The sequence below is a fragment of the Cricetulus griseus genome, chromosome 4, assembly GCF_003668045.3.
Source record: "Cricetulus griseus strain 17A/GY chromosome 4, alternate assembly CriGri-PICRH-1.0, whole genome shotgun sequence".
Classification (NCBI taxonomy): Eukaryota; Metazoa; Chordata; class Mammalia; order Rodentia; family Cricetidae; genus Cricetulus; species Cricetulus griseus.
Genome location: NC_048597.1, coordinates 65,560,141 through 65,577,149, shown reverse-complemented (window position 1 = coordinate 65,577,149; position 17,009 = coordinate 65,560,141). Strand labels below are relative to the sequence as shown.

General features: G+C 45.3%; 1 protein-coding gene across 1 annotated transcript in view; it reads left to right on the top strand.

Annotated features, from left to right (window-relative positions):
• The window catches only part of St6gal1 (ST6 beta-galactoside alpha-2,6-sialyltransferase 1), a gene marked incomplete at both ends in the record, with an annotated part of 37,920 nt that extends 24,455 nt beyond the window's left edge, over positions 1–13,465 (top strand). Inside the window, 3 exon segments of the mRNA NM_001246815.1 lie at positions 9,257–9,355; positions 10,915–11,089; positions 13,226–13,465. Coding sequence (NP_001233744.1) covers positions 9,257–9,355; positions 10,915–11,089; positions 13,226–13,465 — 514 coding nt within the window.
• Between the last annotated feature and the right edge of the window lie 3,544 nt (positions 13,466–17,009).

Here is a 17,009-nt window from a genome sequence, read left to right as displayed (position 1 = left end):
GTAAGCAGGTCACAAATAGCCATCTGACAGAAATAGCAGCTCTGTGCCCAGGCTCTTCCCCTACCATTTCTCTGTATAAATGAAGGCCAGAGGGGGGCGGTGGAGTGGCCTGTACAAATTATATCGAAAGTAGTAGCAGAGCCTGCATAAAGGATAGCCCCTCTGACAGCTGGCCCAAGGCACTCCCCTGGTTTTCTAAGGACATCCTGGAGTCCTGGCCCTCATTCTTTACCTTTTGTTTACTCATTTTCCGTATTACTTACCTCCCTATTCCACTATGATGTGAGACCTGTGAGAGCAGATACTTCTGTCATTTCCTTCATTGCGATAACAAAGTGTTGAGAATAAGACCAGTTACATAGTCAACACTAGTTGCATAGTTGCTCTGACTTCCCTCTCCCACAGTGGTGCGAGATCTGTGAGAGCAGATACTTTTGTCGCTTTGTTCATTCCAACAACAAAGTGTCGAGAATAACACTAGTTACATAGTCAAACAAAAGTTCCATAGTCGAACACTAGTGACATAGACACTATGGTAAGCACCAGTTGAACTTGTATTCATCCTTTTGTTGTTGTTCTCTCATTGTAACAAAAAGCAACTTAAGCCAGGGGTTGGTGGTGCAGCCTTTAATCCCAGCACTCGGGAGGCAGAGGCAGGTGGATCTCTGTGAGTTCGAGGCCAGCCTGGTCTCTAGAGTGGGTGCCAGGATAGGCTCCAAAGCTACACAGAGAAACCCTGTCTCGAAAAACAAAACAAAACAAAACAAAACCAACCAAACAATAAAAAGCAACTTAAAATGGAAGGGTTACTTTTGGCAGGAAGTTCAGAGGAATGTAGTCTGGCAGAGTAGGGAAAACATGGTGGCAGAAATGGCTTGTTCCTGGTCCATGGCAGTGGCCCAGAAGCAAGGCAGGAGGTACTGGTCCTTAGCGGGCTTTCAGCATTACCCCTTTTAGTTCAGTCTGGCACTCTGACTCATGACACGGTGACAGCCTGGGTTAGAGTGAGCTTCCTCTTCCGTTGAATGTGTCTGGAAACCCCCTCACCGACATACGAAAAGATGTACCTCTTTAATGCCCTGTTATTTTTCAACCAGTGAAGTTATGACGTTCACCACTGCAGAAGTACAAGCCGCTAGGTAACCTGCTCACATAGGGATTGGCTTTAGAGTTCTTTTGCTGATTTTAGCACTTTATCTGGAGATACTTTAAACCTTTGGGGTACTACAAGACTACATCAAGCAAACAAAGAGTGTGTATGCTGTTATCCAGACTCAGTTATGATTAGCAGTTTATGCTATCTGTTCCTTTATGGTAGTTTGTCGAGTGACAGACTGATTCGATTTTATTTTTATTTATTTATTTTTTTTTGGAGACAGAATCTTCCTATGTGCATAGCCCAGGCTAACCTCAAACTCACCCTCTTCCTGCCACAGGCTCCCCGGTACTGTAATTATCAGCATGTTGTACATACGGTAGACATCGGTCCCTAAGTACATTGATTGGTATGTGTTGCCCAGTAGGAAAGCTCCAGTTCATTCTCATGTCAATCCTTCATCTCTCTGAATCTAGGTTCTGTTAATTTTATGATATCTTTCTTTTCTAGTACTAACCCTGAAAGAGATACTGCATTCTGCAATGTTGTCCTTTTAATCCTGTTTAATGTGAATATATTCAAAGTCTCCCCCAAAACAAAAGCAAACAAAACAAACAGAAACAAAAAACAAAAATTAAAAAACAAAACAAAACAAGAGGAATCTCACCACTGAAGCTGTATGTGGCCCGGTGTGTCACACAGTTCACCCTTTAGTCCATTCATCTTTACTTGCAAGTATTCATTGTCATGAGTCACTGGTCTGGGTGGGGGCCTCTGGCCTCTGCTCCACCACTGATAATGGGCTCTCACTGGAGCTCCTTTTTGGATATACTGTTGTTGTTCTGTGTCATGGAGATCCTGCAGTTGTAGATTTGTCCCCTTTACACGCTCCAACAGTTCATAGTTGAAGTGGACACACCCATAGCCCTAGTTCTGGGCCTGGCTGGTAGCTGGGCTGGTCCCATTGTCACCACCTGGGTGAGTTCTCCAGCACTGCCTTGGCCAGCCCACCCAACTGCAGCCTGCAGCAAGTAGTTGGTCCAGTTGTCCTGTCCTTATGCCCTCTGGTCCGGCTCACCCGTGATCACACCACCAGGGCCAGTTCCACCATCTTGCCCAGGCAAGATATAGGGCCCAATGTCCTGATTGCTATGGGGAGCATACGAAGGGGGCGGGGTCAGCTCTCCTGCTCTCTTACCTCCAGGGCCAGCTCACCTGCACCACCACCAACAGGGTCAGTTCCAGTACTAGCTCTTGTTTCCTTGTGATGTACACACCCTCCCATTTTCTTCTTCTTCTTCTTCTTCTTCTTCTTCTTCTTCTTCTTCTTCTTCTTCTTCTTCTTCTTCTTCTTCTTCTTCTTCTTCTTCTTCTTCTCCTCCTCCTCCTCCTCCTCCTCCTCCTCCTCCTCCTCCTTCCTCCTCTCTCTCTCTCTCTCTCTCTCTCTCAGCAATTTTGTGCTTTCTGGTATAGTGAAATGCTCCAGGAGATTTGTTCAGCTTTAAATATTAATTGGGTTGTGAGTGTACACATGAGACGTTCTGGATCAGGGATAAGTTCCTTAGTGAATACTTGACAGTGAAGCATGAGGCGCAGGCATAATGGTACACACTTGGAGTCCCAGCTACATGTCAGATTGAGGCAGGGGAATTGCTTTGGCCTAGGAGCTGAAGGTCAGGACAGGTAACAGAGAGATCTTGCTTCTAAATAAGAAGTAAATAAATGAGTTGACCCTGTTGGCCTAAGTTTTTGCTGTTAAAGATGGTGCGACAAAAGCCTGGTCCATTGTCCTGAATTACTAGCCAGACACTGCTCAGGCAAGGACCCCCCGCAAGTGGTTTTGTTCTCCTAGCTTGTGAAAGCCAGGTGTGACTGCCCCTGACCCCTCTTAATGGGTGCCTTAATTAGACCCCACACATTAATTTATAAATAAACTCACCCAGAAGTGAAGTTCACAGACCTTCCACTCTACCTTGGAATATAAAGACCCAGGAAACTCCCTCACATCAGTCTTCTGGCCCCAGAGGACTCTCCCTAGACATGCATCATGAGCAGGGCTCTCCCTTTTCATGCACTGTGTGTGACCTGTGACTGTTTGCCTGACTGGGTACCTAAGAGAAAATGTCTGGATCAGAGCAGAGCCCCAAATTCAGGACACAACTAAAGATTTGATTCTCATATGAAGAATTCTGGGTGGGGGGGATATAGCTTTTTTCAGGAGCACTGAAAGTTCAGAAGACTTCCTCCTGCTATCTTGGTTGCAGAGGGACTTCCGTTTTCTTCTAAGCTTCCTTTAATCTCCCATGTTCTTTTTATTAATAAATGGCTTTGGAAGCAAAGCTCTGACCCTGGTGTGCTCACTCATGATGGAGTAGTGTTTTCAAGTAGGTAGAACTAAGAAACATATATGCACATACGTACATATCATATACAGTTTATACACATAAACGCATGTTCATATATAGACATGTGTTTTATGTCATACAAATATACAGTGTATACATATTTATACACATGCATATATATATATATACACACACACACACACATAGGTGTGCATATACATATGCATACACATGCTTGCCTTTATCTTTGAAAGCTTCAGGTACTTATGTTCCTTCCTTGATGTTCAGATATATCTTTATATCTCACAATGAATACTCATAAGGACACACACACACACAGACACACACACACACACACACACACACACACACACACACACACACTCTCTCTCTCTCTCTCTCTCTCTCTCTCTGGTGGCGGGCTTCTTGCTGTGTCCTCACTTGATCTTTCATTCAGGGCATGCACAGAGACTCTGGTGCCTCCCTCTGGTAAGGTCATCACACTTAGTGGATGAGAGCTCCACCCTATGGCCTCATTTCACCCTCTGTCCCTCCCTAAAGACCCTGTCTCTAAACACAGACACACTGTGAATCAGATTGTCATCATTTGGATATGATGGGACACAGCCCTACACAGAGAGAAAGTGGTCTGGGAAGAAAACAGTCCCAACCAGAACTAGTTGGAGGTAAGGTCTGAACAGTGGAGTTATGTGTAATCATAGGTGTGTGTGTGTGTGTGTGTGTGTGTGTGTGTGTCCTACACTTGTTTTTTGCACATTAGTATTTGTTACTTTATGGTTGGGAAGGTTGATTTGAGCAGCAGGACATATCTCCCCAGAGTAACCTTTTCTTGCTAGCTGTTTCTCTAAGCTCAGTTGCTATGGGAATGATTGGGTTTCTTCATTATGGTTTTACTCTCTCCCATCAGAATCCCTTGAACCAGGTCATACTGCCTTGCCACATAAGTACAGGAGCCTTACTTAAGAGCTTTGCTCTTTTCAGTATTGGCTAGTACCTCAGGAAAGGCCTTATAGGATGTATGGTGTGTGTGTGTGTGTGTGTGTATACATGCTTAGGAAGACTGCCTGAAGCTGGCTAACCTTTGAGATACAGATGGGAAGGACCTACCACTTGGCTCCTGCCCACATCTGTCTTTGTATTCTAACCACATTGAACAACTTATAATCCCCAAGCAGACAACTTACTTAATAATGGAAATTAGGTTGTCTATAAGTGCATGGAACCACCTAATCTCCCCTCACCCCAGACTTCCTTAATGAGACCAAAATGTAATCCTCTGTCTTACGAAAGTTCCTGGGTAGACATTTCTGACTTCCACATTATCTGCTGTGACAAAATCCCAGGTCCTTCTTCTTTTTATTTTGCTGTTGTCAGCATGGGACATCATGATGACCACTCAAGCTCCATACATCACCTCCACATTTCAGCCAGCAGGAGGGTGAGGGCCACCTCCTGGAAGCCATACTCTTTACATACTATTAGTTACAATTAGTGATACGGCTGTTTAATTGCAAGAGCAGCTGACAAGTATTTATTTCAGATAAGGCTCTTGTAGGTTGCCACACAATGAAATAAATATCCGAGGTGTTACCAAGGAAGGAAGAAGAGTTCGTGTTGACAGCTCATCATCTTCACCAGATTGTATCAAGAATCTGCACTTGCTCTCTGTGTTTGGGGCATTTTTGTTCCCTGGACCTCCATGACATGGCATGTTAACATTTATCATCCCTTAGTGCCTAAACACCCCATTGTCATTCTTACCCTGTCTCTAGTGTGATACTATTGTATATTTAGCCATTGTTTCATTGTTTACTGTCTCTATCAGGCTATGACCACCTGGAGGGCAGGGACTGTGTGTAATACTTGGCTCTTTGGCCAAGGATCTAACTATACAAATCCCGATTGACGAGAGTCGATTGCTGATAGCACCTGTCTCATAGGAGAGTATGTCCTTTGGAAGATTACATCTGCAGGCTTGCAGGGGGCCTCCATCTGTTAGAAGGGATAGGGAAGTTCATGACATTGCTATTCTTTGTACCGTACAAAGATCTCCCTTAATGTGTCATTACCAGACACTGTAGTGATGCTATGAGGTCTCGGCCCTAACACTAATCACTGAGGTAAGGAGGGATTGTTGTAACTTAGCTCCTCTCATTTTCAGTCACTTCTCAATTTGGTTTTTACCATATGCACCGCTCACTTTTTTGTTTGTTTTTCTTTTTTGTTTTTGTTTTGTTTTGTTTTGTTTTCCGAGACAGGGTTTCTCTGTGTAGCTTTGGAGCCTACCCTGGCACTTGCTCTGTAGACCAGGCTGGCCTCAAACTCACAGAGATCCACCTACCTCTGCCTCCCGAGTGCTGGGATTAAAGACGTGTGCCTCCAACACCCAGTGCACCACTCACTTTTAACCTGGACAACCTCATGTCCCAGCTATCAAATGAATGTTTGATCGTTGATCTCATAGTGTGTGTGTGTGTGTGTGTGTGTGTGTGTGTATGTGTGTTAAAGGGATGTGGCTCTCCTCGTTATTAACCTTTGGGCTAATCTTTCCTATCTACTCATATTCCAGATTTGATTCTTAAAAGCTTATTTTTGAGATTATAATCTAATTTCAACATTTCTCCCTTCCCTTCCCTCCCTCCAAACTCTCTCACATACTCCTCAATCTCCTTCCAACCGCTTTTTTCACTAATTGTTATTGCATGTGTATATGTATTTGTATATAAACATATATTCCTCAATATACTGTTGAGTCCATATGTTACTTGCATGTGTATTTTCAGGGCTGACTGTCAGTGGACAACCAGTTGGCGTGCCCCCCCTGGAGAAGCCACCTCCCATGCTCCCAGCTTTACTCAGTTACCATAGTTCTTCTTGTAGGGTTGAAGTCTCCAGACAGACATGTTTGTTGACATCCTCCTCATCCAGCTCACGTTTGGGCAGTCTTGTTGGTAAGGCTTTACAGGTGGAGGTTCTGGTGTTGCTAGGAGACACACTCTCTCAGCAAACTCCCTGATCCCCTGGCTCTTACAATCTTTCTGCCCCCTCTTTTCCATTTTCTGAGCCTTGGGTGTGGTTGTGTTTTGTAGATAAGTCTGAGCTCCATAACTCTGCATTTTGATTGGTTGTGGTTTTCTGCAGTGCTCCCTATCTGTTACAAACAGAAGTTTCCTTAATGAGGGGTGAGAACTATACTATCTGTGGATATAAGGACAAACGTTTCTAGATTGTCATTATGGGTTATGCTGGTTGCAGATTCTCCTTCAATAACCACTACTCCACTAGCACTGAGTAGTTGGCTAAGTTTCTAGTACAGGCATGGAATCCTGATTGTTGATCCCTCTTAATTCCAATTAGAGAGCTGTGGGTTACCAACAAGGTTTGTGTGCCACCACTATACCCATAGGGTTATTGTGCTATGTTGGTAGTCGATGTGGTTCACAGGTTGTATAGCTGGGTGGGACTGGTGATTGCTTCCCTCCTTCAGAAGCTTACATGGTACCTTCTGCTACCATGAAAGCTAGTCCTCAGCCAGGGGCATTCAGGTCAGGTCCAGCTCAGGACCTCTGGGCTCTGTTTCTGAAGTTCATGGTTTCTGCTGTAATAGAGACTTACCTTACACCTCTTGGGGGTAATCAAGGCAGCAGCAGTAGGCTGTATGTTTGGGGAATCTCTTAGACAGCCCTGACCAACAACTCAAAAGTGGGTTTCTCATGTCTGGTATTGACATTTTTGTTAGGTAGTCTTTTGTTCTTGGAGTGAGCACTATCAGCCCAGATGAGGAAAGTTTGTTAAAATTATATATGTATTTTTATACACAAAATTAGATGTATTCTAGCTTTTTTTAAAGGTAAATGGTTAATAGTGTGATTTCTTGTGGCCTTTTCAGACATCCTTATTGTCTGTATTTCCCTGTATTTACCTCCCCACTTTCCCAAGGAGCCCCCCCTTTTCTATTACCTTGATGAGATTACTTGTGCCCGGCTATTCCCTTCTCCATTACTCCCCAACCCTGATACCCTGGCATGGTCCTGTTTTACTTTCCTGGTTTCTGTATTTATGCCAAGCTGTGTGCTCACATCTGAAGATTTGGAGCTAGGAACATTCAATAAGAGAGGACACGTGACATTTGTCTTTCCGGATCTGGGTTACCTCACTCAATAGTATGTTTTCAGTCCTATCCATTTCCTTGCAAAGGTTGTGGTTTCATTTTTCTTTTCAGCTCAATAGTATTCCAAGGTATATGTGTCTATTCATCTGATGAAGGACATTTGGGTTGTTTCAATTCCCTAGCTTTTGTGAATAGAACAGCAATGAATATGGCTGGGCAAGTATCTGGGAACTATGAGGCTGAGTCCTTTGGTCACAAGCAAAAGAGTGGTATAGCTGGATCATATGGCAGACTTAAAATAGCTCCTTTGGGGAGAGCAGAGTGAGTATTAGTGGTAAAGGCAAGGAAACACCTGGGCCTTTTTGTATCCAAGTCTTATCTTTTATTATTTTGATATGTAATGCAATTAACAATTCCATGCATACATTCTCCCCAACTTAGATTCTTTCTTGGGATAAATTCCTTAAAGTGAAATTATTGAATCTAAATATGATGCTTGGCTTAAGTTTCTTACTATGTTTTATGGAAGTGCCCCATCAAGGTTGGCACACTCACGTTTCTGCAGCCAGGGAAGGATGGGGAACTGGGCTGTGCCTCATGCTCACACTAGGTTGCAGTTGAGCATCTATTTCTCTGTCTGGTGAGAAACTGCATCTGAAGATGGTAATTTTTTTTAGTATACTTGGTCCCTCCACATGAGCTGCTGACTTCTGGTGTTCAGCCAGAGACACAGTGACTTTGTATTGGTGATGGAGAAACTATGGTCTGTATTGGCACCTATGAGAGACAATGTAATCAGACTAAACCCTAGACTTTGTGGATGGTTGAAAGGACTTCTGTGGATCCTTAATTATTATATTTAATAAGGACTTAAAATCCCACTCTGACTTCTCCTGTGGGACAGGAATATGAGCATTGGAGACCCAGCGTGACCAAAACAAGGCAGTTGGTTTATCATTTTATGAATTGGTAAGACCAGGCATCAGCCCATAGTGGTGGGCTCACTGACTGAGTTCAGAGAACAGATTTATAGTCCAGAGAGCCTGCCTGATTCTTTGTCCCTTTCCTTCCTTACTGAGTAATCCCGAGTAGTCCACACCATTGCTTTATCATTCTCTCTGCCATTTGTGTTTGTCTGTTTCTTACCAAAGATAGTGGATGGGCTCATTGTTGCATCTTACGTCATGTTTATTTAAAGCGTATGAGGCACATGACCTTGTCATGTCCCTGGCGATTAGGTAAGCTTGACTGTTAGTAATTTGGGGTGGGACTGTAGCTGGACTGGCAGACACTCGAAGGGATCCAATATTCTCAGTGTATCTGTAACTGGGTCCAAGCTTGCCTGTGACAACTTGGAAAATGAGCCATTAGTTTTCATTTCTCTACCCCTGGCAAAGTATGGCTATAGGACTATGGTTCTGTACCATTTTCACTGTAACCCTTTATATTCAGAGTCTGAGTGGAACCCTTTCTCCTCTATGGCTAACAGCTTGTTATAAACACAGTTCACTTGAGCATCGTTCCTGTCTTTCCTTGAAGGTAAGCCTAAACCAGCATAGGGTCTCATATCGGGCGCTGGACCTCAGGTAGTACCCACCTGGTGATGTTTGTGTCAATTGTTATCATGAGCCAAATATTTACACATAAATACTTATGCTACATCTTCTCTCTTTCTCACTGCAGTTAATCACCACAGAAAAGCAGTTCCTTAAGGACAGCTTATACAGTGAAGGAATCCTAATTGTGTGGGACCCATCCTTGTACCATGCAGATATCCCAAGCGTAAGTGGACCTCCCTTCTGCCCTGAGATTTCCTCATGTTTCTTGGTTTTTAAAGTCCTATCTGACTGAGCCACTCCTGGCTGTTTGAGTTTTAGGCAGTCCATTATACACTAGCACACTCAGAACCCCCCTCCCCCCACTCCCGTCTAACCAGCCCCTCTGCATGCCTTCTCTGAAAGGTCATTTGCATATTTTCCTGTGATGGTACATACTGGGAGTGATGGGGACTAGACCAGTGATAATGTGGAGTAAGAGTTGTGGTCATCAATGTTTACTTACTGTGTTCATCAAGGCAACTTACTCCTGATGAACCCTGGGGGGAAAAGAACAGTTACTGTTACTCCTATCAATAATGTCACATTTCTGCTTCTCACATCCGATGTTGAGAATTCTTCTCATTTTACTCTTATAATGCTCTTAAGAAGTAAGTGGATGTGTGGTGGCTCCCATTTTATAGACAGGAAAGCCGAGTGTAGATAGGGAAGACCCGGGCCAGGGCTTGATTTCCTAACTCAGTGGCAGAGATCTGTAAGATCAGTTGTTTTAGGAAAGAAGATGTTTTAGGAAAGAAGGTCTCCCAGCCTTGTGGAACTGCCCTCCCATTTTTTGACATATATGTAGGTTAGCCTCTCTTGGCATGGGTTATTGTGGCCCCAGGAGAATGGCTTTACAAAGCAAGACAGAAAGCACTTTTCTTTTTTTTATTTATTTAATTTTTTATTTAATTTTTTCAAATTATAATTTTACATGTCAATCCCTTCTCCCTCTTCCCCCTCCCTCCAGCCTCACCATCCCCCTCCCCCCTCCACGGGGGCTCCCCAAAGTCCACCACATCATCCTGGGCCAGGCCTAGGCCCTCCCCCATGTGTCCTGGATGAGAGCATCCCTTCATTTATATCCTTAAACCAATCGTTTCCCCATTGTTAAAAGAGCCACACTGAAGCCTAATAGCCACAATTCTGCTCTCTGTTCCCCAGAAAGCACTTTTCTTGTCACACTTAATCTTTACATGTCCACTAACAGCTAGTAGACTGTGGCAGCCACAAGTGCCGTCCCTTCTGAAGTCTACAGTTTCCCACTGATCTCACTTATAACCCAAGTCTGGCCTGAGTCAGGTGAAGGACTCTTGAACCATAGATGCAACAACCTGGACCCCAATTTCCTCTCCTTCAATAGTAGGGGACTTAGGTATACTGGTCCTGACTACTGGGGAAGCTGAGGCAGGAGGATCACTTGAGACCAGGAACTCAAAGACAGCCTTTGCAAAATAGTGAGAACTGCTTAAAAACAAACAAATGAACAGCAATAAAAGACAGTTTTTTAATAAAAGATGCTGCAGGACCTCTTCTCAGCTGATACCATTCCCAGACTTGGTGACTCTGAAGTACGAAGCCTTTCCAGGGTCACCAGACTATGTCCTGAACACTACTGTACTACCCACGAATGCCGTGATTTGGAGAAGTTTGTGATGCGCTGCAAAAGACTGATCCTCTGGCAAGAATGTTTGTGCAAGGAGTCTATTTATTTGCTGATCCAACCATTTCCTTTTTCTCCCACAGTGGTACCAGAAGCCAGACTACAATTTCTTCGAAACGTATAAGAGTTATCGCAAGCTGTATCCCGACCAGCCCTTTTATATCCTCAGGCCGCAGATGCCATGGGAACTGTGGGACATCATTCAGGAAATTGCTCCAGACAGGATTCAGCCAAATCCCCCATCCTCTGGCATGCTGGGTGAGTCTGGTGTGTGGGGTGATTCCTGTGATTCCTGTCTTATAGAAGAGTTTATAGAAGAGTTTAGCTTTCTTCTGGCTTCATTCATTCACTGGGACAGTTGTTCTGTTTGTAAGTTCCATCTCAAATAAGATGTGATTTTCCTTCTGAAGATGTCTGCTGAGGGAATTTGGTCAGGCATCTCAGGCCACATTCAGTCTGTGCCACAATGAGGAGACCCTTGCTATTGTCAGGGAGAAGAACCCTGCTAGCTGGACAGTCAGAGATAGTTCTGTGGAGGAGGGAAGGGAGGGTTTGACATGGAGCAATAGGGTAAAGGGAAGCTTAAGCAAAGAGAAGGAAGTGAGAAAATAGGACCTTGGATGGGGTGAGCAAGACCCTTGTCTTGCGCTTACAATTTAGAGAGTATGCCAAAACTCATTAATCAAGTAATATTTTGATGTGATATCTTTAAAAATCACAATGCCAAAATTTATAATGAACAAAATGCCACATAAATACAGACAGAACTAGTAAAACTGTTTTGCAGAATCACATTTGGAACCTGAGTCAATAGTACCTCTCCCGTTGTGTGGATGTCTTAGTCACAACCCTGAGAGAAGATGGGCGAGCTTGCCTGTGTGGGGTCATGTAGGAAGTGGGAAATTGATGTGGGATGGCCTAGGGGTTGGGGTCCTGAATGTTGGTCAAAGCCTCTCTTCTTACGTTCCTTCCACACCCCTCAGTTCTCACCACCCATCTATCCTTCCCCCCCTTTCTCATTGGATGGAGCCCTGGGACATTTCCACGAGCATACAGGCTGTCTGTGCAGAGGCATGGACACTCCTTCCCTGGGTACCTATAGTGGAACACTTCGAACCAGATGGTTCCAGGGACCCACCACTGTGCAATGTATGACATACTAGGCTGTTAGCTGTGTTTTGCTTATCCTTGTGGGTTTGGCATGGTAAATGTTGCTGGAATAAAGGAGTAGCTTTTCTATTAGAGGCAGAGATGAAAAGAAATTAGTGCCCTTGCAGTGTGGCATCCCCTCTGTAACCTCTGCTTCAGGTAGGTGCATCTGGGTTCTTCCTGGAGCTTTTAGAGCAGAAACAGTTGGCATGCTGAGGAAAACACTTCCTGTTGCCCCATTGCCTTGCTGTTGTCTGTGTTGTCCCTGCTGTACCTGTTCTCCCTCCTAAGTACACTGCCCCTTCACCCCACACCAGTGCTCTCAGGCTTTACTGAGGAGACATGGCCCTTCCTGTCCTTCCTAGGGGTGCTTCTGTAACGCCTGCATCAGCGCAGAGCTGACAGCTTTTCTTCCTCATTGAGCCAGGAGCAATTGGAGAGCAGAAGTGTTTTTCCAGTGTGCGATTCTTCTAGAACAAAGCTGCTGCCACAGTCTGTAGCTTTACCTTTGGCTGAGAGTTGCTCCATCTTAAAGATGCCCTATATTAATAGTTACTGAAAAGGGCTCCTTCAGTTGGGGTCTTAATGAACCCTAACAACGACCTACACAGTAGAAACATTGCCTAGATCTCCCTCGTAGAGCAGGTGAAGAGCCTAAGGCACATAGGGATATTGTTTCTGCACAAGACAACTCAGCCAGTTGGGGTCAAGTCTGGGTGGTCATATGAGTCCCCTGTACCTGGATGGGCTTGCATCTCACTGCCCTGCCTCCCTGGACAGCACCAGTGTGGGCCATGCTTTGGCTCTGCTTTCCCTTATCTCATCCCAACTAGGGGGAGATGGTTTCTGTCCTCAGAACTGTATCTTACAGGTATTTCATGAGTCAGTCATCTTAATTGTTCCCTGTGAAGCTTGTGGCAGGGGGTCACAATGCTTGGAAGTGCTAAGTACAAGTGGTAGCATTGTTTCATTCGTTGTCTCCTTCACATTGGCTTACTATAGCTTACTCCATTGATAAATTCACTGACAGAGTCCTTTAATCCTGTAGAACGGCGGGAGGTTGATGGGTGCCAGGCCGTAGCCGTGGCTTATCAGAAAAATCCAGACTGGGAATCATAGGAATAGATGGGACTCTGGGTGACTGCTCACCTAATTCAAGGTGCTGCTTAGCAGCTGCAGTCCCTGGGCAGAGTTCTGGGTTGCTCGTGGTTGCTGGCCATGGCTCACCTCTGCTTCCTTCTCTAGGTATCATGATCATGATGACACTGTGTGACCAGGTAGATATTTATGAGTTCCTCCCGTCCAGGCGCAAGACTGACGTGTGCTATTACCACCAGAAGTTCTTCGACAGTGCCTGCACGATGGGTGCATACCACCCGCTGCTCTTCGAGAAGAATATGGTGAAGCAACTCAACGAGGGCACAGATGAAGACATTTACATTTTTGGGAAAGCCACGCTGTCCGGCTTCCGGAGCATTCACTGCTGAGCACTTCTCTAGCTGGGCACTCTCCATCTTCTCCTTCGGTCATTTTATGGCTTGTCTCCTGGTTACCCCTGCTTAGAGGAATGTTTTTTGTTTTGTTTTTTTCCCAAGTCTATTTCTTGCACTCTAGGGAATTTTGTTGGCAAGAACTCTGGAGCTTCTGGAGCCTGATGGCAAGAGGGAGACCCAGCCTTTCCCAAAGCCAGAGTATAGGAGCTCAGATTCCTGCCACACACATTCCTCCTTAGACGGCGCCATCCCCTCTTTCCACACGGGCAGGGGAAAGAGTCTCATTTCTCCCCAGGGTTGCCAAAACCAGATTTTGTTTTTCCCAACTGAATGATGTCATCTTCACAAACCAGCACCCTCCATGGCTTGAAATCTTTATGGAGGTATTGATTCCACATCTTCATGAAACTCTCCCAAGGCATGATTTGGGCCAGATGCAGGGTGGCTCTGGAGGAACGGGGGTGAAGCAAATCGTTGGTACAGGACATGGAAGCATGCTCAGTTACTCCAGAGCAAAGTCATTCCCAAGGGTACTTCCCTGGGGACATGGTCCTGTTGTCACCCTGTCTATGCTGATCCTCAAGCCTGGTGCTTGTGAACAACGGCTCTTGAGTAGTTCCCCTTCCCTCTCCATATGGAGACAAAAGGTACAAAAAGCTCCTGTCCTCAACCCGGTCACTGTTGAGAGGAAGAGACAGACACCCAATGGGCAGCTAGAATGCAAACATTCCATGTGCTCAGGGCACTGGGCTTTAGAGAGGGAGCACCTGCTGTCTGTATACCCAGGAGGAGCCTGTTCTACCGTGTTCTTATAGAGGTGTGGCATTGGGAAAGAGACACATGTCAAGCAGATGTCACCTGTGTCAGAAGAGCTGTGGTTTCCACTCTCCCATAATTATTCCCTGACATTCTCTAAGTCCTTTTAGGACATAGGGACCCAAGATATTTTTGTTAGGACGCCCCTACCCACTCTGGCAGCAAGTGCCACCCCACAGTAGATACAAGATGAGTCAGATAGACTGGGACTCTTTATTTTTTTAAAAAATGTCTACTTCCTAAGCTTCTAACTGCTTACATTCCCTTAAAGCAGTCTCCCCTCCCAGATTACTTTTAATTGTTTTCTGTTTGACAGATATCCTGACCCCAACTTCTTTGACCTCATGGGCTGTCCATGGAAGGTCTCTCAGGGCGTGGGGACTGTGTTTTCTAGGACTTAGGTTAGAATCTTAATCATAACCGATTCTCACAAGGTGTGAGGTGTGTGATGCTGATTGTCCTGTCCTCCGCCAGCCCCTGCAAGGGGGTGACACTGGTCTCTGGGCAGGAAGCACCCACTGTGTTCGGCAAGCATGTTCTCTGAGGCCCACTCAGCCCCTGGTGTGGAGTCGTTCAGTGACTTGTTTAGTGGTTAAAAAAAAAATAATGAATGCAAAGGAACGCAGGCCACTAAGATACAGTCCACTGGATGCCCAAGCCTGGCCCTGTGTGCTCACAGGGTTCCAGTGTTTGAGCCTCAGATACCTGTTTACTGCTGACCCCTTGCCTTATGCAGACAACAGAAGCCTGAAGTGAAAAGCTCTGGGTTTCAGGTCGACCCTCACAGACTCACTGCCACTTTACAAAAAATCTCTTCTTTGAACCCTTGTTTCCATATCTGTAAAATGGGGGTGACAATCCTACCTCACAGGGCTGTGTGGGGACTACAGGAAAGCATGTGGCCGGACTGTGTCCATGGTGCATAGGAAGTAGGTACATTGCTGTCCTTCCTCATTTACCGGGCCTCAGGGCCTGCTCGGTGATTCCACCAGGACTGGTCTTTGCTGCAAAGTAGGGCAGTGGACAGGAACATGGCATCCTTTCTACTGTGAGGCAACTGCCCTGTTTGTGGCTCCCATGAGCCTGCCCCTTCTTGCTGACTGTACCTCAGGACTATTTCTGCTTGAGGGTGCCCGGTGCATTGGGCCGCTTAGCTGCTGTGTGGGATGAAGCTAGGGCATCCCTGGCTTCCTCCACGTTCTGCTCTCAGACACATAACTCATTAGGACTGGGGATGGAGTGCCCAGGAAGCAGATGTTTTGTTAGCAGGAGGTACTTGTTGATGTGGGGGATGGACTACACTGGGTAGATTCTAGTTTTTAACTGTTATTAATGTAGGGGAATAAATTAAGTGTCATATGATTCTGGCATCTGTAAAACCTTCTCTGTGGTTTCTAAATGTGGAGTGACTACACGGGGTAGATTCTAGTTTTTAACTGTTCTTAATGTGGGGGAATAAATTAAGTGGCATATGATTCTGGGGTCTGTAGAACCTTCTCTGTGGTCTCTAAATGTGGAGGCCTAAGTGAAGGAGACTATGACGTGGATGTGGATGGTATGTATTGTTAGTTTGATTATGTTTAATATTGGCCACAGGTAGTTTAGAATCTGTGATTGACAGGAAAGCCTCTGTCTACATGGGCATTGACTTCAGTCGCCATGTATGCATCCTAGCTTATAGGATCCTTCTGCCAATCAAATCTGCTGTTGTTCTTCATTTGAGGTGTGAGTCAGTGCATCAGAGACTTTAAAAGCATACCTGTTCATTCTAAATTATCCAAAGACTGTACAAATTTTAAAATAAATGTCTTTTTCAAAAATCTGTCTCGTCCACTATTGTGTCCCAAGAAGACACATCTGCCCCCCCCCAACTCCTCCAGGAGCCTCTGGCCTTAGTCTTCCTCTTCCACACTCCAGGAAAAGGTATACAGGTGTATGCATTTATTGTGAAGGGCAGAATCTTGGAAATGTTGAAGGTTTCTTGATTTTTTTCCCCCTGTTCACTCTTGCTAGACACAGGTAATGAAGCTATCGTTCACCTTACCCCTTGGAGAGAGGAAGGCACAGAAAGGAAGGAAAGGCCCCTGCTTGGAACCCTTAGATTCCTAAGATAACATCTCAAGGGCATAGCCGAGAGTGTTCAGAAAAATCCTGAAGAAGAGCAGGGTTTGAAAGGGGAATCTCTTTTTCCCTGAACTGGCTGCTTTCAAGATAAGGGCATCCCTCCAAATCCCTAACCCGGAGTTTCTAACCCCAGGACTTAGAATGGAACCTACTTGGCAGTGGATCATGGCAGATCTAATTATTTAAGATGAGGTCATGCTGCAGGAGGGTGGGCCCCTCCTCCACTGTGACGAGTGTCCTCATAAAAAAGGAGAAATTTAGAGACAGGCACACACAGAGAAAAACACTATGTAATGATGAAGGCTGAGGTCGGGGTGATGTGCAAGTCATGGAATGCCAAAGATTGCCAGAAACTCCACCAGAAGCTGGGGAAGCTTCCTGGAATAGATCCTCAGAGGGACTAACCTCAATCTGGCAGTTCTGGCTTCTAGATATTTTGAGACAATACACTTCTGTTGTCAAAACCACACACTTTGAGGTACTGTATACATTATAGTCCTTAACAAATCAAGCCTAATGCCTCCTCCCTTCGTGCCCCTCCACCCCCCTGAAGCTTCCTGGATTGGGGATGGGAAAGGACCACAGGCTGGTGCCTG